Genomic DNA, 17312 nt, shown 5'->3' on the forward strand with positions numbered 1-17312 from the left:
CAAGTCCAAAATAGTATTTTTCTTAAATGGTATTTTCATATAACTGTTATTTAAGAACTGAGAGGTTTGTAGAAATGAGTTCTGAGTTAGATCCCCCCCCCCCCCCCCAACAGATGAGGCTCAACAACTGGTGACAGCAACCCATCTAGGAGAGGAAACTACAAAATCAAACAACTGCTGACTTTGTTCTTGGGTGGATTAAAGGCTATGAAAGCATATCAAGAAAAAAGAAAGAAGGCTGAGATCTATATGGCGCATAACATGTTGGCAGATAATAATTAATTGTGTTGGAGGAAATCCAGTCCTACATTACAATTAAGAACTGAAAGGGATATTAAATTTTTACCCATAAACTTATTTTCACAGCAAATGCAGCAGATAAATGATCAAACAGGTTTAAACATTCACTGGTCAGGATTAACAGAAATTAAATTACTGATAGATAACTTGTGTTAGGTTAAAATTACCACACAATGGCACAAAAAGAATTTATGCATTCACTAGTAAATACTTACCCAAGTGAAAAATAAGTCACTGGGAGAACGTATAAATAAAATTAATGAGCTGATTTACCTTAAACAAAAAGAATCTAGCATTCTACAAACCTGATTTTATCAAATGCTGTCCACTGAGTGCAGTCATCTGTTCCATAGCTTACAACTATCTCCTGATCTTCTAGTGGGTTTGATCTACATTTTCCCCCTCCTGTAATGGACAATTGTGGTTTTTAATTGTACAGTCTCATGTAATTTGTGTGGTGAATGGAGTTTTGAAAGAAACTATATGAGCCTAATTATAATTAAAATGCATAATATAATTGGAACTATTCAAGCTACGTCATTTTGTTGTAAATTAAAAACTGTCAAAAAATAAAAGGAACAAGTACCACAACTGTAAATGTAATGTTTACCCTTTTGAAATTTTTTTTCTATTATTAATTCTAATGAAGTCGTAAATTGAAAAGAAAACTTTTTTCTTCAGTTTTTCCTATAAATAATACTTTCTATTTTTCCATAATCAGTAGTAGTCCACATATAGGCTACATATATAGTCATAATAAAGAGAAATACAGTTACCGATAGAAAATTGCAGAACACGTGCTGAAGTTAAATTCAATGGAACAGTCACCTGAAAGTATAAGTTCACTAAATAAATGAATAAATAACATTTGTTATTTTGAACACACCTGCAACATAATAAGTAGGCTATATGGAATTGAAACAGCTGTTTATAAGAATTTTAACAGAAAACAAAAGGGTAAAAAAGTAATGTTAAGTTCCCCATCCCGACCTAAAAATCCATAGGGCAATGGAGTAGAGTTCATAATATGTTTCTTGACCTCGGCATATGAAGTGATGGTGTGATCAGCATTATGTTCACCTGCCTTTCCTTTCACTAACACTAGTTAGGTACCGATCAGAACAAGGTGGATTCCGAGATGCCCTGAATTGAGATCTGAACTCAGACCTTCGGGTTAGCAGTTGAGCTCTCTACCACCTGACCACCGTCCCAACCAGGTATAAAGTAATAATGTGATGATTCTTACCTAATTGTTAGTGCTTTTTATTAAGAGTCATGAAGGACAACTACGTGTGAATTTTAAATTCTTTCAATTTTCGCTACAGCTTGTGAAATCAGAGTTGTAATTACAGCGAAGGTTTAAAGCCTTGTAATGGAATTGGCTTAAAATTATTTTTTATCTAGTTTAACACCTCAAATGACTCTGGTATTGCACTATTTTAAAATTATATTGTGCTAAACTATATTTACTTTTTATGTTAATTGTTTAAGCAACAGGATGTTGATAATGAAACAACATAAGCGATCTGTATCAATTCATTATCCTATGTATAGTATAGGATATCAGTTTGGTAGTGGAACTCAAGATGAAACCCTCTCACAGCATAACTGGGAAGTCCCTAGTTAAACACTGACCACACATATTTCCACAGTAAGGTAAAACTTACAAGATCTCTTCGGCCATCACTGTCACAGAACACTGCTGCTTGTCCGTGTACAACACTTCCACACTCAGAACTTAATCTTGCACCTTCTTGTGAGCTCCTGTCAATATTATGAACAAGTGGCAAAGTATTCAATAATAAATATCTCATAGGCCTACATAATCTATATAACTAATATAGACAACTATTATATTTCTATTTTTTTTAAATAGTTGATTAATCTGAATTTTATATATAGTTTGTTAACTGCTTAGTATATCCCTATAAATATGTTACCAAATATTATGATCAAAATCATCATCAGATTCAAAATCATCCCTCAGAAGAAATGAATCGGAATTAACCTCAGTAAGTGCAGGCTTAACAGCCTCTATGGAAGAAGCTGCAACAACAAGATATAAACAGGGATAATATTATCTTCACAGATAGGTTAAAAGCAATGTATGAAATGATTTTACAACAGTGGAAAATATCAGTAGTGACAAAATGTATATAAGTATTGACAGAAAGATTTTACCTCCTTCTTCACAAAGCTGCATAACTGTGGTGTCTTTAAACAAGAGTTGTTGGCCATGAGTAGCAGTAGCACTGACAAAACAAATTAGTTACAGCTAGTATTAATAAATAGAGTACCATAACAAATTACTGTAAACACTAAATAAACAAATATAGTTTTTAACAAATCTTAAATCATTTGCAACATGTTGCTTAAATGTCAAGTTATAACTTAAATTTGATACGATAAGAATAAATAAAATTTAGTACAATGTTAAGAGGAGTTTTATTATACAACTTAAGATAACTTTGAATTAAATATTAATAATATTAATAAAGCAATAAGTGAAATATTAGATTGTGACCGGCACACTTCAGTTGGTAAAAATAAAAATAGTAAAATAGGAATAAAAGTAAAATAATTTAAAATTGATGAAATGGTTATGTAACTTACAGGAAATTGATGCAACCAGTTCCAGTAGGCGGTGCAAGCCACACAAAAGTGATTGACCTCATAGGCTGAGGACTGACTTGTGAGTGGACAATGGAACACATCAGGTTCTGTCCCCCCTGACTCAGTGCCTTGTGGGGCCTGCTGCCTGTCACTGTCTTGATATCTGCTGTTGTGGTGTACAGCCCTGTCATCATGAAGCTGTCAAATGTTTCACTGGACAGGATGTTTACTGTTGGGTACATAAAATTTTTTTATTTAAAATATGAACTGATATGTACATAAAGGTTAATTTGTTGTACATAAATGTCTGGGTATCTTTGGTTGGTGATCAGACAGCATTAGTCTTCAAAGATAACTTGCTTGAGGCTGTGAATTAATCTTGAGATGTTATACTTGGCTTTGATCAAGGGCTAAAGCAATGATTCTAGTAGGAATCATACAACATTATAAAGAAAATGTTGGAATAAAGTACATTTTATTGTTGGATCCAAATTAGTGTACATATTTATCACCATTGTTTCCTTTTCAAACCTGACGGTCTATGAGGCAAGTGAAGTAGAGTTCACTTGTTTCTGTGACCTCGGCATATGAAGAGATAGTGTGGTCAGCACTATGCCCAGCCGCCTTTACTTTCCCTAACGTGAGTTAGGTACTCATCAGAGTTGGGTGGACTCAGGGACGGTCTACTGACTTGAACCCGGATTCGATCTCGAGACTTACGGGTTAGTAGTCCAGCTCTCTACCGCTAGACCACTCCATACCCTTATCACCATAACCCCCACATTAAATCACTTAAGGCTAGGAGAAAACACATGAATACATAAAGCTAGATAAGAAATAGGTTGGAAATTCTATGAACTTGAAACCTAAAACCAAAAAATTAATTTAAAACACATATGTGAGTACCCAGTGTGTTGCCCCCAAAATAAGTATTCTGCATTACAAAGCATAAAAAATCAGCATCTGTGACAAAAACTTATTTATTAGTAATAGACTAGAAGATAAGTCAACATTAAAAGTTGTATCCAACAAGAAAGTGACAAATACAACTGAGTTTGGAAGAGAAATATTAATTTGCAGAACAAAGCCTAAGAGAAAACTGGCGTTGTTCATCAAGGTAGGTAGAAATGTCAGGTTAAATCTATTGTTAGAGCAACAACTCTCTTTTCTTTCTCTCTTTTCTTGAGCACAAAAATTTTAAACATATAAAAAGAAATGAATAGTGTATTTAAAAAAAAAAGAAAATTTACTTTGATAAAATTTTCCTGGGACATATGCCTGTGGGTTGCCTTCAATCTGCACACTGACCACAACATCGCCATTCTTCAGTCCATAGTTCTGTGTGGTCCCATGGTAGTTGCAGAGGAAGAAGAAAGGGGACAGATGGGGCACTGTGCTGCTGCTTGTGTGTACAGGACAGCATAGCAGTAACAGCAGGAGCACATAGGTGGAATGATGTGATAAAGCAGCTGAAAAATATATGTGAGATAGTTATATAAATGTATACACACACACACACATATATATATATATATATATATATATATATATATATATATATATATATATATATATATATATATATATATATATATATATATATATATATATATATATATATATAATATATAAATATATATATATATATATGCAGTTGCAAGGAATATATGAAACAGCATATTTAGTCAAATTTTGAAAATAATTAGTTTACTTAACTCACCATTATATAACAACATGTTGGAAAAATCACACTTGCAACACTATTCAAGAATAAAAAGTCTCTTAAAATATACACAGTTCATTCTAATGTAGGAGAGAGAAAAAAAAGATATTTCTACATCCTGTTTCACACTTCATAATCAAGTCTAAGCCAGAGTCTGCTCCCAGGGAAATTGCGTTTTAGGATGGTGTGAATGGAGGTATTAAGTTGAAAAGCAAACCTCATGCCATTCTTGTTTTTTTTTTTCACAAAAAGATAAAACTATCTCACCATTAGCAGGAGGAGATAAACCTCAGGTTGGTCTTTCAGTTATCACAAGGCTGATCTCCCCTGGCTACTCACTCCTTTTACCCCCCCTAAGAAATAACACCATCAACAAGTCATTATCTGCTCATAGAAACACAAAACTTCACCCAGTTTAAAGGAAATTGGTTAAACAGAATTTCACCCAGGTTTCTCTATGGTTTCTCTATATAGAAGTTTAACGATAAAAATATTTGTTTAAAGATTTAACTTTTTTTTAACTTTAAATAAAAAGAATTTAAGGTAACAACTTTTTAAAAAAACAATTGTTTAGTCTAGCTAATATAAATATAACTCCTATTAAATGAAGTAAATATAAAAATAGAATTTCCAAAATATTGTTCTTGTCATAAAATGGAACATTTTATTACATGGAAGCATGCTATTTTGAAGATAGCATAAAAATGGAAAGTTATTATAAACAGATATAGAGATACAGCATCATTTATCAAGGGGATGTAAAGTGCTATTTGTAAACATTAGAAACAATATTTACATTATTTAAAAGTGAAAACAGAGAAAACAACAACTTATTTTATTTGTCTTGAACTTAATACCCAACTTCCGCTGATTATAACGTTAATATTGAATAAAACTTGTTTAATTCTTATAAATTACAACTATTATTGTTTGGGGCATTTTATAAGCAATAAATGAATTTTTTAAAAGTTAATTATAAAAATTTAGGTTTGCAATTGGAATCTGGTAAAAAAAAAAGCGTGTTCAAAAATGTGTTTGGAATATAAAATAAAACAACCAATGCAATGCCATTTAAACTCCACATGATTAATAACTTGTTCTCCAAAATAGCTTTCTTAACCACTATCACAACAAAAAATGTTTACATTAAAATGATAAATATTCTGATAAACAGCTTAACACTAGAACCGAGTTAGGGATGGCGAAGGGGAATAACTCAGTTAATGCCTTTAACTGTGTAGAAGAACAGCTGTGAGTCTCAGTGTTTCATAAACAGATAAAATGTATTTTATCTATTGTTAAATAAACCAGATAAGAGTTGTGACTCATAAGGTTTTCTTCTTAGATATGTGTGAACACTATACAGAGTGTGTATGCCATCGTTGTCAAATATTCAGGACCATCAGTCCCAAACTTTTCAATCAGGCATACTTGATTTCCAATTAGATGTCATTTGTTGTGCAATACACAATTTACAAAAACTGAATAGCTTTAAGTTAGGAATTTGTCCAAATTCAATTTTGAAGAAGCAGTCATTTTTTTACCCTTACAATTTATTTCCATTAAAACAGGTTCAAATTCTAAACCAAGACAGGAATGAAATATTTGTAAATCTGAAATAATTAAACTAAAATGCTTCCTAGTATTATACATTTAATTTAAGTTTCTATAATCATTTGAGTCCACTGGGTGATATGTAGAGTATAATTAGTCCAAAAGAAAATACAGGAAATGAAACTAGGGTGGATGAGACACCTCAGGAAGGCATGGAGTAAAGCTCACAAGAGAAAAAGAGGGTTAAGACATGTGTGTCTTAGAGATCCTATGAGAGGGAGATGGGAGGTGCTTAACTAGCTTGGCAGGGGTATAAAAAAAATATCAAACAGATGATTCTGTTTTCAAGGGAATTAATAAAGAATACTTAATATCATAAATAGAATAATCTTTTATGAGATTTTAACAAAATTTCTATCAAAAATAAGTATTTCAATAGTATAAAACTTTAGAAAAACAAATTTAGCTGATTAGATTAATAAGTTGGAACATTGTTCCAATTTAACATTTTCAAACAAGCAAAAAAGGATTATTACTAATGTTCATTCACATAATATTTTCTTTTAATGTTCTTTTTTAATTTAAAACGATAAATTCAAACAAAAAAAATTATCGCAATTCAATTACCAAATAACTGATATCTTCAATATTTTTAAGCTAATCAAATATTAATTGATTTTGCTTTAATTTTTTTTTAGCCCATTCTATATAACATCTCAATTAAGGCTTTAACATTTAGTGTTGAATGACATAAAAAAGCATAACATTAATTAAACACAATAGAAAACAAAAACAAATTTAAAGTTAACTCAAAACGTAATTTATTTATAACAATGAGACTGACAAAATTAAAAAAAAATGAATGTAACTTATTTTTGTTTTTGTTAATTTAAGCTAACGAATGTAAAATTAGGTAAAATATAATTAAATAAACAGGAAATTGCAAAATAATTTACAACCACTGTCCACATTTAGCAACTAACCATGAATAATTTATGGTAAATAACAAGCCTTAGTACTTAGAAAGTTTGTATACTTAGGAAGTGTTTCTTTTCTTACAGAAAACTTATTTATAAGAAAATTAACAAAGATCCTGATTAATACACTAGTTTTAATAAAACATGGCACTAAATGATCCTTTATATTATGTAAAATATATTGCAATTTTATCAATTAGAAACTAATAACAATATCAATTGCTTTAATAACAATAAAAGCTACTTTTTGAAACAACCATATAACAAACATGAATTATTTTAAGTTACATTTATTTTCCTTCAAAAAATGCACCTTCTATCTTTACAAGAAGTCGTATAGGTACCTCATAACATCAAACTGAACAGTCCTAAGAAAGACAAAAAATAATTGCAAACATTATTTCAGGCCAAAAATGATGTCACGCTATTTTAGTAGTGAAGTTGCAAAATTAAGCCCACCTCAAACTAAGAAAATGATACTCTTTTAAAGAATTCTATATATATATATATTAAATCATAAATCTACCCCATCCCAGATAGCATAAAGTCAGAAGAGTAGAATCACCCTCCTCTCTAACTGTATGAAGTCATTTACAATCAATAATCCAGTAAAATCACAATCTGGATTACAGCAGAATAATCAAGCTATAAAATGCAATGAAAATTAAAAAAAAAAAATTTGCTTTCTTTAATTTAAAAGCATTGGTCGCCAAAATGTGAAAGTGATTTCACGAGAAACCAGTGCTTTTATGAAAGAAAGCAAATTTAGTTTTAATTTCTTATTTTCAGTGCATTTAATAGCTTATAATTTTAAAAGGTTATTTTAACGCATTATTATCCACCTTTTAGTAATCAGTTTTAAAAGAAGTCTACACCATTTAAGATTAAAAATATTTGCTCTAAAACCTGATTGGTAGTTTGCAATTTCTAAAAAATACAATTATCTGCCCTTAAATGTCAGAGGTCAATTCTCAGGAAAAAAAACCAACCATCTGTGAAAAAAAACTGCTCACTGCCGCTTGATAGCTAATCAAACCATTGCTAGTATTTAATCATGTTATCTCCCCTTTAATTATTGAATTAAGGAATCTTTTGATCAAATTTTAATGACTTATCTCAATCCTAATGAGATTTAAAAATTAGATTTTCTTGCGTTGTCATTTGAAATGAATGTATCTTGAATGCATCATTAGAAGTGGGTAAAAATTTGCTACAAACCTACAAACATTGTAAACTAAATAAAAGCTTGTAAAAATAGTCAACATAAATTTGTCTCACCTGGCGATAGACCTTATGAAGTCTAAATTCACCATACATTTGTATTTAGGAGCTGCTATTTTGTCTTCTCCTCCAATCTGGCTAAGAAGATGAAGACTTACTAAAGAGCTGATCTGTATTTATTGGAAGATAAAAATGCTCAGATTTAAGTAATAATAAATAAGTAGAGCACTCAATTTCTATCTTGAAAGTCTTAACTTCCATTAGGCATTGGGACAATAATAATAATAAATATGTTATAATGGTAAAAACAAAAGGCGCAGAGGCTTTTTTTTCTCATATAGGCAGTTATTATGAAAAAGCAATTAAATATTAAAGACATAAACACTGTGCCTACTACCTTGCTTAGAAGAAATAAGCACAATGTTTTGTGCTCATAAGACAAAATTGTTGGAGGCTAAAACAAGAAGCCTAAATATCATGTATAGGACAAAAGATGTTTATTTTTTACTGATAAAACTTAGATTTCCTAATCTTCACTCAGATGAAGATCATTATTACCATATCCTTATACTTATACTAACCCCAATGCTAATTGAATTTATTTTACATGCACTACAGAAAAAAACGTTGGTTTCCAAACCCATAACTGCTCACCCACACCGACACATGTCTTGACTAAAAGAATTAAGTCTTTTGTATATAAAGTCAAATTGGAAATTCAAATAAAAAAATAATACCTGTACATAAATATGAGCTGATGGAATGACATTTCCTTCAACAATAGAGTAGAATATAGCCATTAAACGATCAATAGGAAACATTTTTGGTCCAAGTAAATGGTTACTTGCCTGTGAGAAAAAGAAAATATCTACATTGTAAGGCAGTTGCAAGTTACAATAATTGCAATAAACTTTGGTTTGTGTAATTGATTGCGTACTAATAACTTGATTAGTTAAAACAGTTATCTGTGAATTTTACAATCATCAAAGAAAAGTACCTACATCAATATTTAAAATCTAACATTGACTGGTGTAAAATAGTTTTGCTATAGTGACAATTGGATTAGGTTTCCTTGGCTATTATTACAATTTGCTGTATGATAAGAGAAGGTGATGTGCATGAAACTATTTTTCTTTAAAAAAAACTAAAAGGTTGAACAAAAAAATGATGAAAATGTTTGAAAGAACTTAATTATGGGTATTTCAAGAGGATAAGAGGAGTGAAAAGGGCTGAAGCAATGCCTAGTTTTTTGTGATGATGTAAGTAAATTAAACATGCTTACTCTTTCATTCTTTTTAATAAGTTTTGAACGTCTGGATGTTTTGCCAGAATTCTGAAAGAAAAAAAATACAATGATAATTGTCAATAGCAAAATGTCTTATGTGGATTGTAAAAAATTTCAATAAAATTAATTTAAAAAAAAAAATAAGCAGAAAGTAATTTGTTGATAGTATGAAAGCTTTGGGCCATAACTAATTGCACCTAAACATAGCGCAGTGAAAATAAAACATACCTTAGCAAAAAATCTTCTGTCATATTTCATGGGATTGTATGAAGCTAGGTATGCAGCAATAAGCAAAAACTTGGAATAGTAAGGGAGTTCCACATGAGTTCTGGATGGGGTTGCTAAGAATATGATGCAAATGAATTATAAACTCCTTGAAATTCACACCACAATGAATGTGTTTGAAATAATTTGTATTTTATACCTATTAAAATTATTATGATGATTTCACAACAACTGTTTTTTAATCAAATGCACATGCATGTATAGATGACCTGCTGTATGAATGTAATAATTAGTCTGAATTAGCAACTGAAATTCTCATAATGAAGTGACAGTAACTTGTAAGTATTACAAAAACAAAGTTAAATTAAACTGATTTTAACATTGATAGAATACGGGTTAAAATAATGTGGATTTACCATTTTTTCTAAGCTTGAAAAAAGAAAATTTAATTTTTTTTTTATTACCTTTAGCAAGATCAGAATCAGGGTCTTCCAGTTCTGCTTGCTGCATCTGTTCCCACTGTCGACTAAAACAATATAGAATATAATAGGACTATAAAATAAACATCTAATTATGATTAAAAAATATAGCACAAAAATATATAATTCAACTTAATTATTAATTAAATTAAAATCACATTGATAACTGTGTTATTGAAGAAGGGACAAAAACATTGTAGATCCCTTACCTTGATACCTCTCTTAAGTAAACACCTTTCAGTGCTTTCTTAAGGTGTGGCTCAATATTTCTCCACAATTTTTTAACATTGGCCACTTGTATTTCTCCTCTTTCCACAGGTTCTATAAAGTAAGGGTAATTAAGACGAGCCTACAAAAATAAGAAAAATCAATTTTAAAAACATTCAGGGCTAGTCTTTTTAAACATTTTTTTTAAAGTAAAATAGATCTAACAAAAAGAAGACAAAAAGTATAAAATATTCAAAACAAATTAATTAAATTTATTACCCATAAAAGTGAATAAAATAAAAAGACTAAAAATTGTATGCATTACTTACAATATGTCTTAGTTCCCGTAAATCTCGACAAACCATATGGAAAACTGACAAAACAATATTCACATACATGGCATAAAGATCTTTTTCACAGGTAGATGGTGTATCGAGACACATAATTTCCATAAGTTCTTCTGCAATCAATAAGTAGAAAGATCATAAATTAAAGTTCAATAATTAGGCACTACACTAACAGCTTTAACTTTTCTACACACAAATGTTCACTATCCTTTGATCCATTATTTGTTAAAATACTATTTTGTATAATATTTAAAGCAAAAATACTCTATTATAATATCCGATCAGTCCAATTTCAGTGACTAATTGGATGTGTTGTATTTCTGCAACAAATAGACCTACCATTCAGATATTACTGTCTACAGCCTTACCTATCCATTGCACCAGATTCGAACACTGAACAATGTAAGTTGGCAGCAGTAGATTAAATCTGCTGTTTATCATGTTATCATGACAAAACTACTCTTTTGTTTGTAAATAGCTATACACAAAAATTATCACTTTATATTATAAATACAAGGGCAATGCCTAGAATGCAGAATCATTTCCAACAACTTTTTTAGATAATTTATTTTTAGAACACATTTTATTTAAAATCTTCAGACTTGAATCTCAAAAGGCATTATATTAGAAACACTTACGTTTATTGTAGTCTGGAAAATGGATACAATAAGGCTCATAAAATCCTGTTCCAGTCCTAAATTTTTCCCACACAACTTCAGATATCAATATGACACAGACATTAAGCCCTGACTAGAACAGATTAAAAACCAGGTCAAATGTAAACAAAAAATATGTAGTATAATATGCAGTATAAATATTTTACAACCAATTTTGAAATCAGAACAAAAATTTTTTTACCAGTTCTTGCAAACGAAGGACAGCTGGAAGAAGATTAACATTCCCGTCTCTAAATCTTTCTGCTTTATCCAACACCTAAAATTACACCAAAGAATGAAAGAAGAATAATGTTTATGGTTGAAACAGCTACCATAGTAATATTTTGCAACTGACTACTATATAAATTATAAGCAACATTTAAATACAGCCACTAAAAATAATTGTTACGTTATTTATCAAACTGAATTATCCAAAATGCTTACGATATACAGAGTTTGATCTCTGAGAGATCTATCAGACACAGTTTTGACTAGCTGGCGAATAAAATCAGTCATATCATCACAATGTAAGTAATCATCATCCTCATCATCATTTGAATTGGTTTCTGTAGGGGATCTTGTCTCATGTGGTGTGGGTATATTGTTCAGAATATGTTCAAACAGAAATCTAGCACTTGAGCATTCAACACAGTTGACCAAAATATGTGGCAGCTAAAAGGAAAAAAAAAATTACTTCTTCAAAAACTAAATTGTTGGCGTGTTTATATATGGCCTTGGGAGGAAGGGGTGCAGGGGAAATGATAAAATGTCATATTACAGATGACAATTTTTTAATTATAATGGTTCTTTTCAATCAAGTGCATTATGAAACTTTCACATTGTTTTTATTTTATTGGCAGGGTACAGCCTAGCTATTTATAAAAAAATATTGCTATGCTAACCTTAACAGAAAAAACCCTCAAAATACAATATGAAAGACTTAATTAATCTCTTTCTTTGGTTTTAAGCAACCTTCAAAATAAGAATAAGCATTTATGATGAATACCACAGAAATTATTTTACTTTCAGGACGATGAAGTATATTTTCACGGACTATCAAGATAGTGGTACTACTGTAAGCGATTTAAAAAAATGCTTCTGATGTGAACCTGTCTGAATGAGTAAAGCCCAGTATAACTTGTGCACTGTGATATACCTATCTACCTTATTAAATGACATACAACTAATTCTAATAACTAAAATGGTCCTGAAAATAGCTGACATTACAAACCTTGTTGCATGAGAGTAGTGACTGTATAACTAAAGATTTGCCTGTGCCTGTGTGCCCATACACAAAAAGTGCACCAGGAGTCATGTGACTTCTCTAAAAGTGAAAAACAAGAGTTAAACCACAGAAAGCATCAAAAGATTTTAATTGCAAACCGGAATAATTACAATGGTGACCAATAACATATCGAGTTGATAAGGTGAATGTTATAAATTACCTAAACAATTTTATTGTATACCTATTTCTTATTTCAGAATATCTTTTAATGATAAATAAAACAAACAATAGTATTAGTAGGCTACCTGGCCGAACAAGGATAAGAGCATTTTTATTTGTTGTTGCCGACAACATATGTTATTGTCAGTCAAACAGTCTACATCTTCTGTTGATTTTTCTAAGGGCAATTCCACTTCCATCATAAAATTTTTCTTCTGTGCATGAATTAAACTGCAGAAAATGTTTAAAATTAAAACACAGATGTCAAGTTCAATACTGCTTTAAATAAATATCACTGCGACTTTAAATTAATATACTTTTCTTAAAGTAAGCTAATAATATTATGAAATTGCTACAAAGATTGTGATTATCTTCTTCATTTCTAACAAAAACAATTAGTAATATGAGTAATGAGTTGGAACAAGTTGTAAATTATGTTTGTTTTTTGTGGGATAATAGATATCAGCCTAGAATCTAGTTTCTAAACTAGAATAATTTAGATCTATTTTGTATTGATAGCAGATATCTAGAATCTAGTTATACTTATACGATGAACAAATTGCTAATGAGGTCAGTAAAATTTACGAAGTGACTACTCGGAAAAAGATTTTTTGCCTCAGCATCTCCACTTGGTCAGCAAAAGATAGTTCTGCGCATGAGCAGTGACCTTAATAGCTGAGCTATGGTTAGGGTTAGAGTTCTATGGTTTGTTTGTAAACACATGCATGCGCAGTACCATCAAAAACATCATGATGAAGGAAAGTCGTAGTTTCTCTCCATTGCACATGCGTATCTTTTTCCGACTAGAATCGTTCTAAATTTATTAGTTTTATTGAGGCATGACAGACAACACTATGCATTTGTGGTATGAGCCTGACCTGTTTCAATGAGATTGTTTATATTTTATTGTTTTGAGTTTATAGTTTATATTTTGAGGCCATGGGTTCGTTCTGCATGGGATGGAAAGTACTACAAAGGGTAGATTCCGAATAAATATTGATTATTATTATTGTCCCATCTGGATTTCTAGATCTGGAATCCAGTAAATAGTGTGTGTTAATAGTGTTATTAAGTTATTAGAGTTGAGACATAGAAACCTAGCTACTAGAATCTACTCTAGGCTAGAGTGTAGAGTAGGGCAGAGTTGTGTGTGTAGTCAGTGTGTAGAACCTAAATCTTTCTAGATCTAGATCTAGTCTAGATCTAAATCTAGTAGTAGATCTAGATCTAGTAGTAAGTGCTTGCACACACTCTCACTCTCAGCCAGATTTTAAATTTAAATGAATTTAGTCTAAAGTCTAAATCTGGGTAAAACTCCATTTCAGCGTATTTTATTCTCCGTTGCTTGTTTACCTCCAGTTGAGCGTATTTTATTATAACAACCGAAACACACCAAAACATTAGGAAAACACGATTTATTTTTTGTATTGTATTTTTGTTTTAGCAAATGAATAAAAATGAATATTTAAAAAAACACGACTTGTTTATTTGTATTGCATTTTTTAAAAAAAAGGCATTTGTCTCATGGTGAAACTGATACACTGTTAATCATTCTGTTTTATATTTTTGTATTTATGCAATAAATGTACAAACTCTGTGTTTTTTAATTTGACAGTTTTGCTAAAACTGAAAAAAATTTTTTACTATAGAGTTGTATGATATTTTAATTCATAGTAAATCTACCATCCTTCCCTTTTTTGTATGAGTAAATTTCTGACTTTAAAAAAAAAATTGATGTGGGGTCGTCCATAAATGACGTCACACTCGTAAGGGAGAGGGGGGTCAGCAATTTTGTGACGGTGTGTGATGAGGGGGAGGGGGTGGGGTTTCAGATGGTGTGACGTCCCTTTTTTGCATTATAAAAAAGCAATGTTAGAAAAACAAGTTTTAGCCGCTATTTCGCGTTTTAGAAAACGGTTTTAATAAATTGTAATATGAATTGATCAAAATACTCTATGTTGACAGAGTTCTGACAAGATTTTGGAAAAATTATCAATGTTTTAAGAAAAATTCAACAGAAATTTTGAGGGGGGAGGGTTGTAGGCTGAGGTGTGACGTCATTTTAGGGGGGGGGGGGTCTGACTTTTTGTGACGACGTGTAACAGAGGGGAGGGGGGAGGTAAAAATCGTAAAAAAGCGTGTCGTCACAAAAAGCAAGACCCCCCCCCCAAATGACGTAGCACCATCTGAACCCCCCCCCCCTCATCACACACTGTCACAAAATTACCCCCCCCCCCCTCCCCCTACGAGTGTGACGTCATTTATGGACGACCTCTAACATTATTTTTTTTAAAATGACAACGTGAGTTGTCACACTTTCTCTAACACTCCAAGCCATCCCTCACCAAATTCCACCCCCCCCCCCTCGGCCCACTTTCGGCAGCATCATTGTGCCTTTTAATACTTTTATTCAGTTTAGTTGAAATTGGAACACTTAATTGTACAAAGTGTGCATCTCTATTTTTGTAACCAACAAACAAAGCAGTTCAGTCAGTCTCTTTGTTGTTTTTTATTCATTTGTTAAAACAAAAATACAATACAAATAAATAAGTCGTGTTTTTTAAACATTCATTTTATTCATTTGTGAAAACAGAAATACAATACAAAAAATAAATCGTGTTTTTCTAATGTTTTGGTGTGTAATGGTTATTATAATAAAATACGCTCAACTGGAGGTAAACAAGCAACGGAGAATAAATGGACACGAGCGAGAAAACTCTCAAAGGTATTTGAGAGGTGTATAAATTAGTTTTAAAATCAGGCACGGCGTAGTTACAATTAATATGGTTATAAAATCCTGTCTGTCTGGTTTATTTCGGACTTTACTAAAGATTGGGTCTATTTGATGTTTTAAAAATTTTCGGTAACTAATTGAAAATTTAAAAACAAGCCAAAACAATTTGGTTTTCACGTGTAATGGCGACATAAACAATGGCATCCTGCTATTGGATAGGCCGACATTGATTTTATTGTACACATTGTAAGCTAAAAATAGAAAACTAGGTAATGGGGTTTTTAATTTGCATTGTTATTTAAAAACTTGATCTGCAAAGTTTTGTAAACAAATAGTTATCGATCACTAAGTTACTGTACAGCCAATCAATGTTTGTCTTACGAAAGTGAAACATCCGGTTTTAACTTAGGCTTGATGAAAATAAATAGAAATGTAGCCTTAAACTCAACAAATTATTTTCAAGTTCTCTGGATTTGCAACTTTTATAGCATTTATTCTAAAAATATAAAATTTCTAAATTAATTTTAGGCTTAAGTTTTTATTTTTTATTTTTTTTTACGGTCTAAATCTAAAAAGCACGTTTTTTATTCCATGTCAACAATATTATGGAAGGAATCTCGTCAACTCGCTTGTCTCCATTACGCTAAAATGGAGTTTTACCTAAATCTGACAAGATCTGGATCTATTCTCTATCTATTTTTTTTCTAGACTCATCATAGATCTCTGATCTAGAATCTAGACTAGAAATCTAGATTTAGATTAGATTAGGCCCTATATTTATTTTTACTATATTATATTTTAATATTTTAGTTTTAGATTTTTAGATCTAGAATTCTAGATCTAGGCCGGTCCCTCTACTTTACTATACTGAGATACTCTATCTCTGACTCTACAGATTGAATTAATTAGATCTAGAGTCTAGGCCTAAAGTCTAAATTCTAGATCTAGACGTCTAGATTCTAGATCTAGATCTAGTAGATCTAAATCAGACTAGAATCTAGATCTAAATCTAGATCTAGATATCTAAATTCTATATTAGATTCACAACAACACGGCTTACCGAAATTGAAATGGTGTGTAAAATTATTATCAGGGGCATTCACTCTTATCATTCCCGCGGTTTGAAGCAGACGAAGTAGGCCTAACCTACTATTTTAGCCTACGGTTCTACTGAATAAAATAATTTATAGAAATGTATCGCAATTTTACCCCTGTTATCTTCTCGGTAGTTTCTAATACTTCTATTCCTTATTTAGATCTAGAGTCTAGATCTTATACCAGCGACTAACAATAATAATAACTGAAAACAAAAAGTATTTTAATTTTAGCTTATTATTTATTTACGTTATTTGAAAAAAAAAAGCACGGGGATTGCAAGTTGGGGGGAGGGGGGGGGGGGGATTTCATCCATAAATGACATGACTTTTTTTTGGACAATTTTTTTTACCTTCCCCCTCCCCACCGGCACAAATTGTCACAATAGGTGTGACGTCATCCACTAAAATGACGTCACATCTCAGTCTACAACTCTCCCTCTCAAAATTGCA

The 17312-nt window shown here is 31.1% G+C and overlaps 2 protein-coding genes across 2 annotated transcripts in view; both read right to left on the reverse strand.

The window, feature by feature from the left end:
• LOC131958541 (reelin) overlaps window positions 1-4769 on the reverse strand; it is a 37599-nt gene extending 32830 nt beyond the window's left edge. The window contains exons 1-8 of the mRNA XM_059323627.1: window positions 4634-4769; window positions 4164-4382; window positions 2914-3142; window positions 2482-2552; window positions 2241-2346; window positions 1968-2064; window positions 1077-1128; window positions 606-705 (exon numbers count right to left, since the gene is read on the reverse strand). Coding sequence (XP_059179610.1) covers window positions 606-705; window positions 1077-1128; window positions 1968-2064; window positions 2241-2346; window positions 2482-2552; window positions 2914-3142; window positions 4164-4382; window positions 4634-4649 — 890 coding nt within the window. The 5' untranslated portion in view covers window positions 4650-4769. The remainder of the gene's footprint in view (window positions 1-605; window positions 706-1076; window positions 1129-1967; window positions 2065-2240; window positions 2347-2481; window positions 2553-2913; window positions 3143-4163; window positions 4383-4633) is intronic.
• A 2306-nt stretch (window positions 4770-7075) lies between these two features.
• Window positions 7076-16864, reverse strand: LOC131958529 (origin recognition complex subunit 5). Its single transcript, XM_059323615.1, has 14 exons — window positions 16826-16864; window positions 13118-13262; window positions 12819-12911; window positions 12032-12259; window positions 11790-11864; window positions 11570-11681; window positions 10914-11044; window positions 10587-10726; window positions 10363-10424; window positions 9902-10014; window positions 9671-9721; window positions 9126-9236; window positions 8446-8558; window positions 7076-7535 (listed from the first exon to the last, which is right to left on the reverse strand). The coding sequence occupies exons 2-14, from the start codon at window positions 13232-13234 to the stop codon at window positions 7490-7492; spliced, it is 1392 nt and encodes a 463-aa protein (XP_059179598.1). The 5' UTR covers window positions 13235-13262; window positions 16826-16864; the 3' UTR covers window positions 7076-7489.
• Between the last annotated feature and the right edge of the window lie 448 nt (window positions 16865-17312).

Source organism: Physella acuta, unplaced genomic scaffold, assembly GCF_028476545.2.
Source record: "Physella acuta isolate Inbredline_101_S28 unplaced genomic scaffold, ASM2847654v3 ptg001333l, whole genome shotgun sequence".
Taxonomy (NCBI): Eukaryota; Metazoa; Mollusca; class Gastropoda; family Physidae; genus Physella; species Physella acuta.

Bases quoted from the DNA above. Each gene is read 5' to 3' on its own strand.
- LOC131958529 (XM_059323615.1), bottom strand. From the start codon at position 13,234: ATGATGGAAGTGGAATTGCCCTTAGAAAAATCAACAGAAGATGTAGAC. The intron at 10,015-10,362 runs GTAATAAAAAAA...TCATATTCTTAG, and splicing joins TGATTCTGATCTTGCTAAAG to CAACCCCATCCAGAACTCAT. The intron at 9,237-9,670 runs GTAAGCATGTTT...TTTTTCTCACAG, and splicing joins TTATTAAAAAGAATGAAAGA to GCAAGTAACCATTTACTTGG.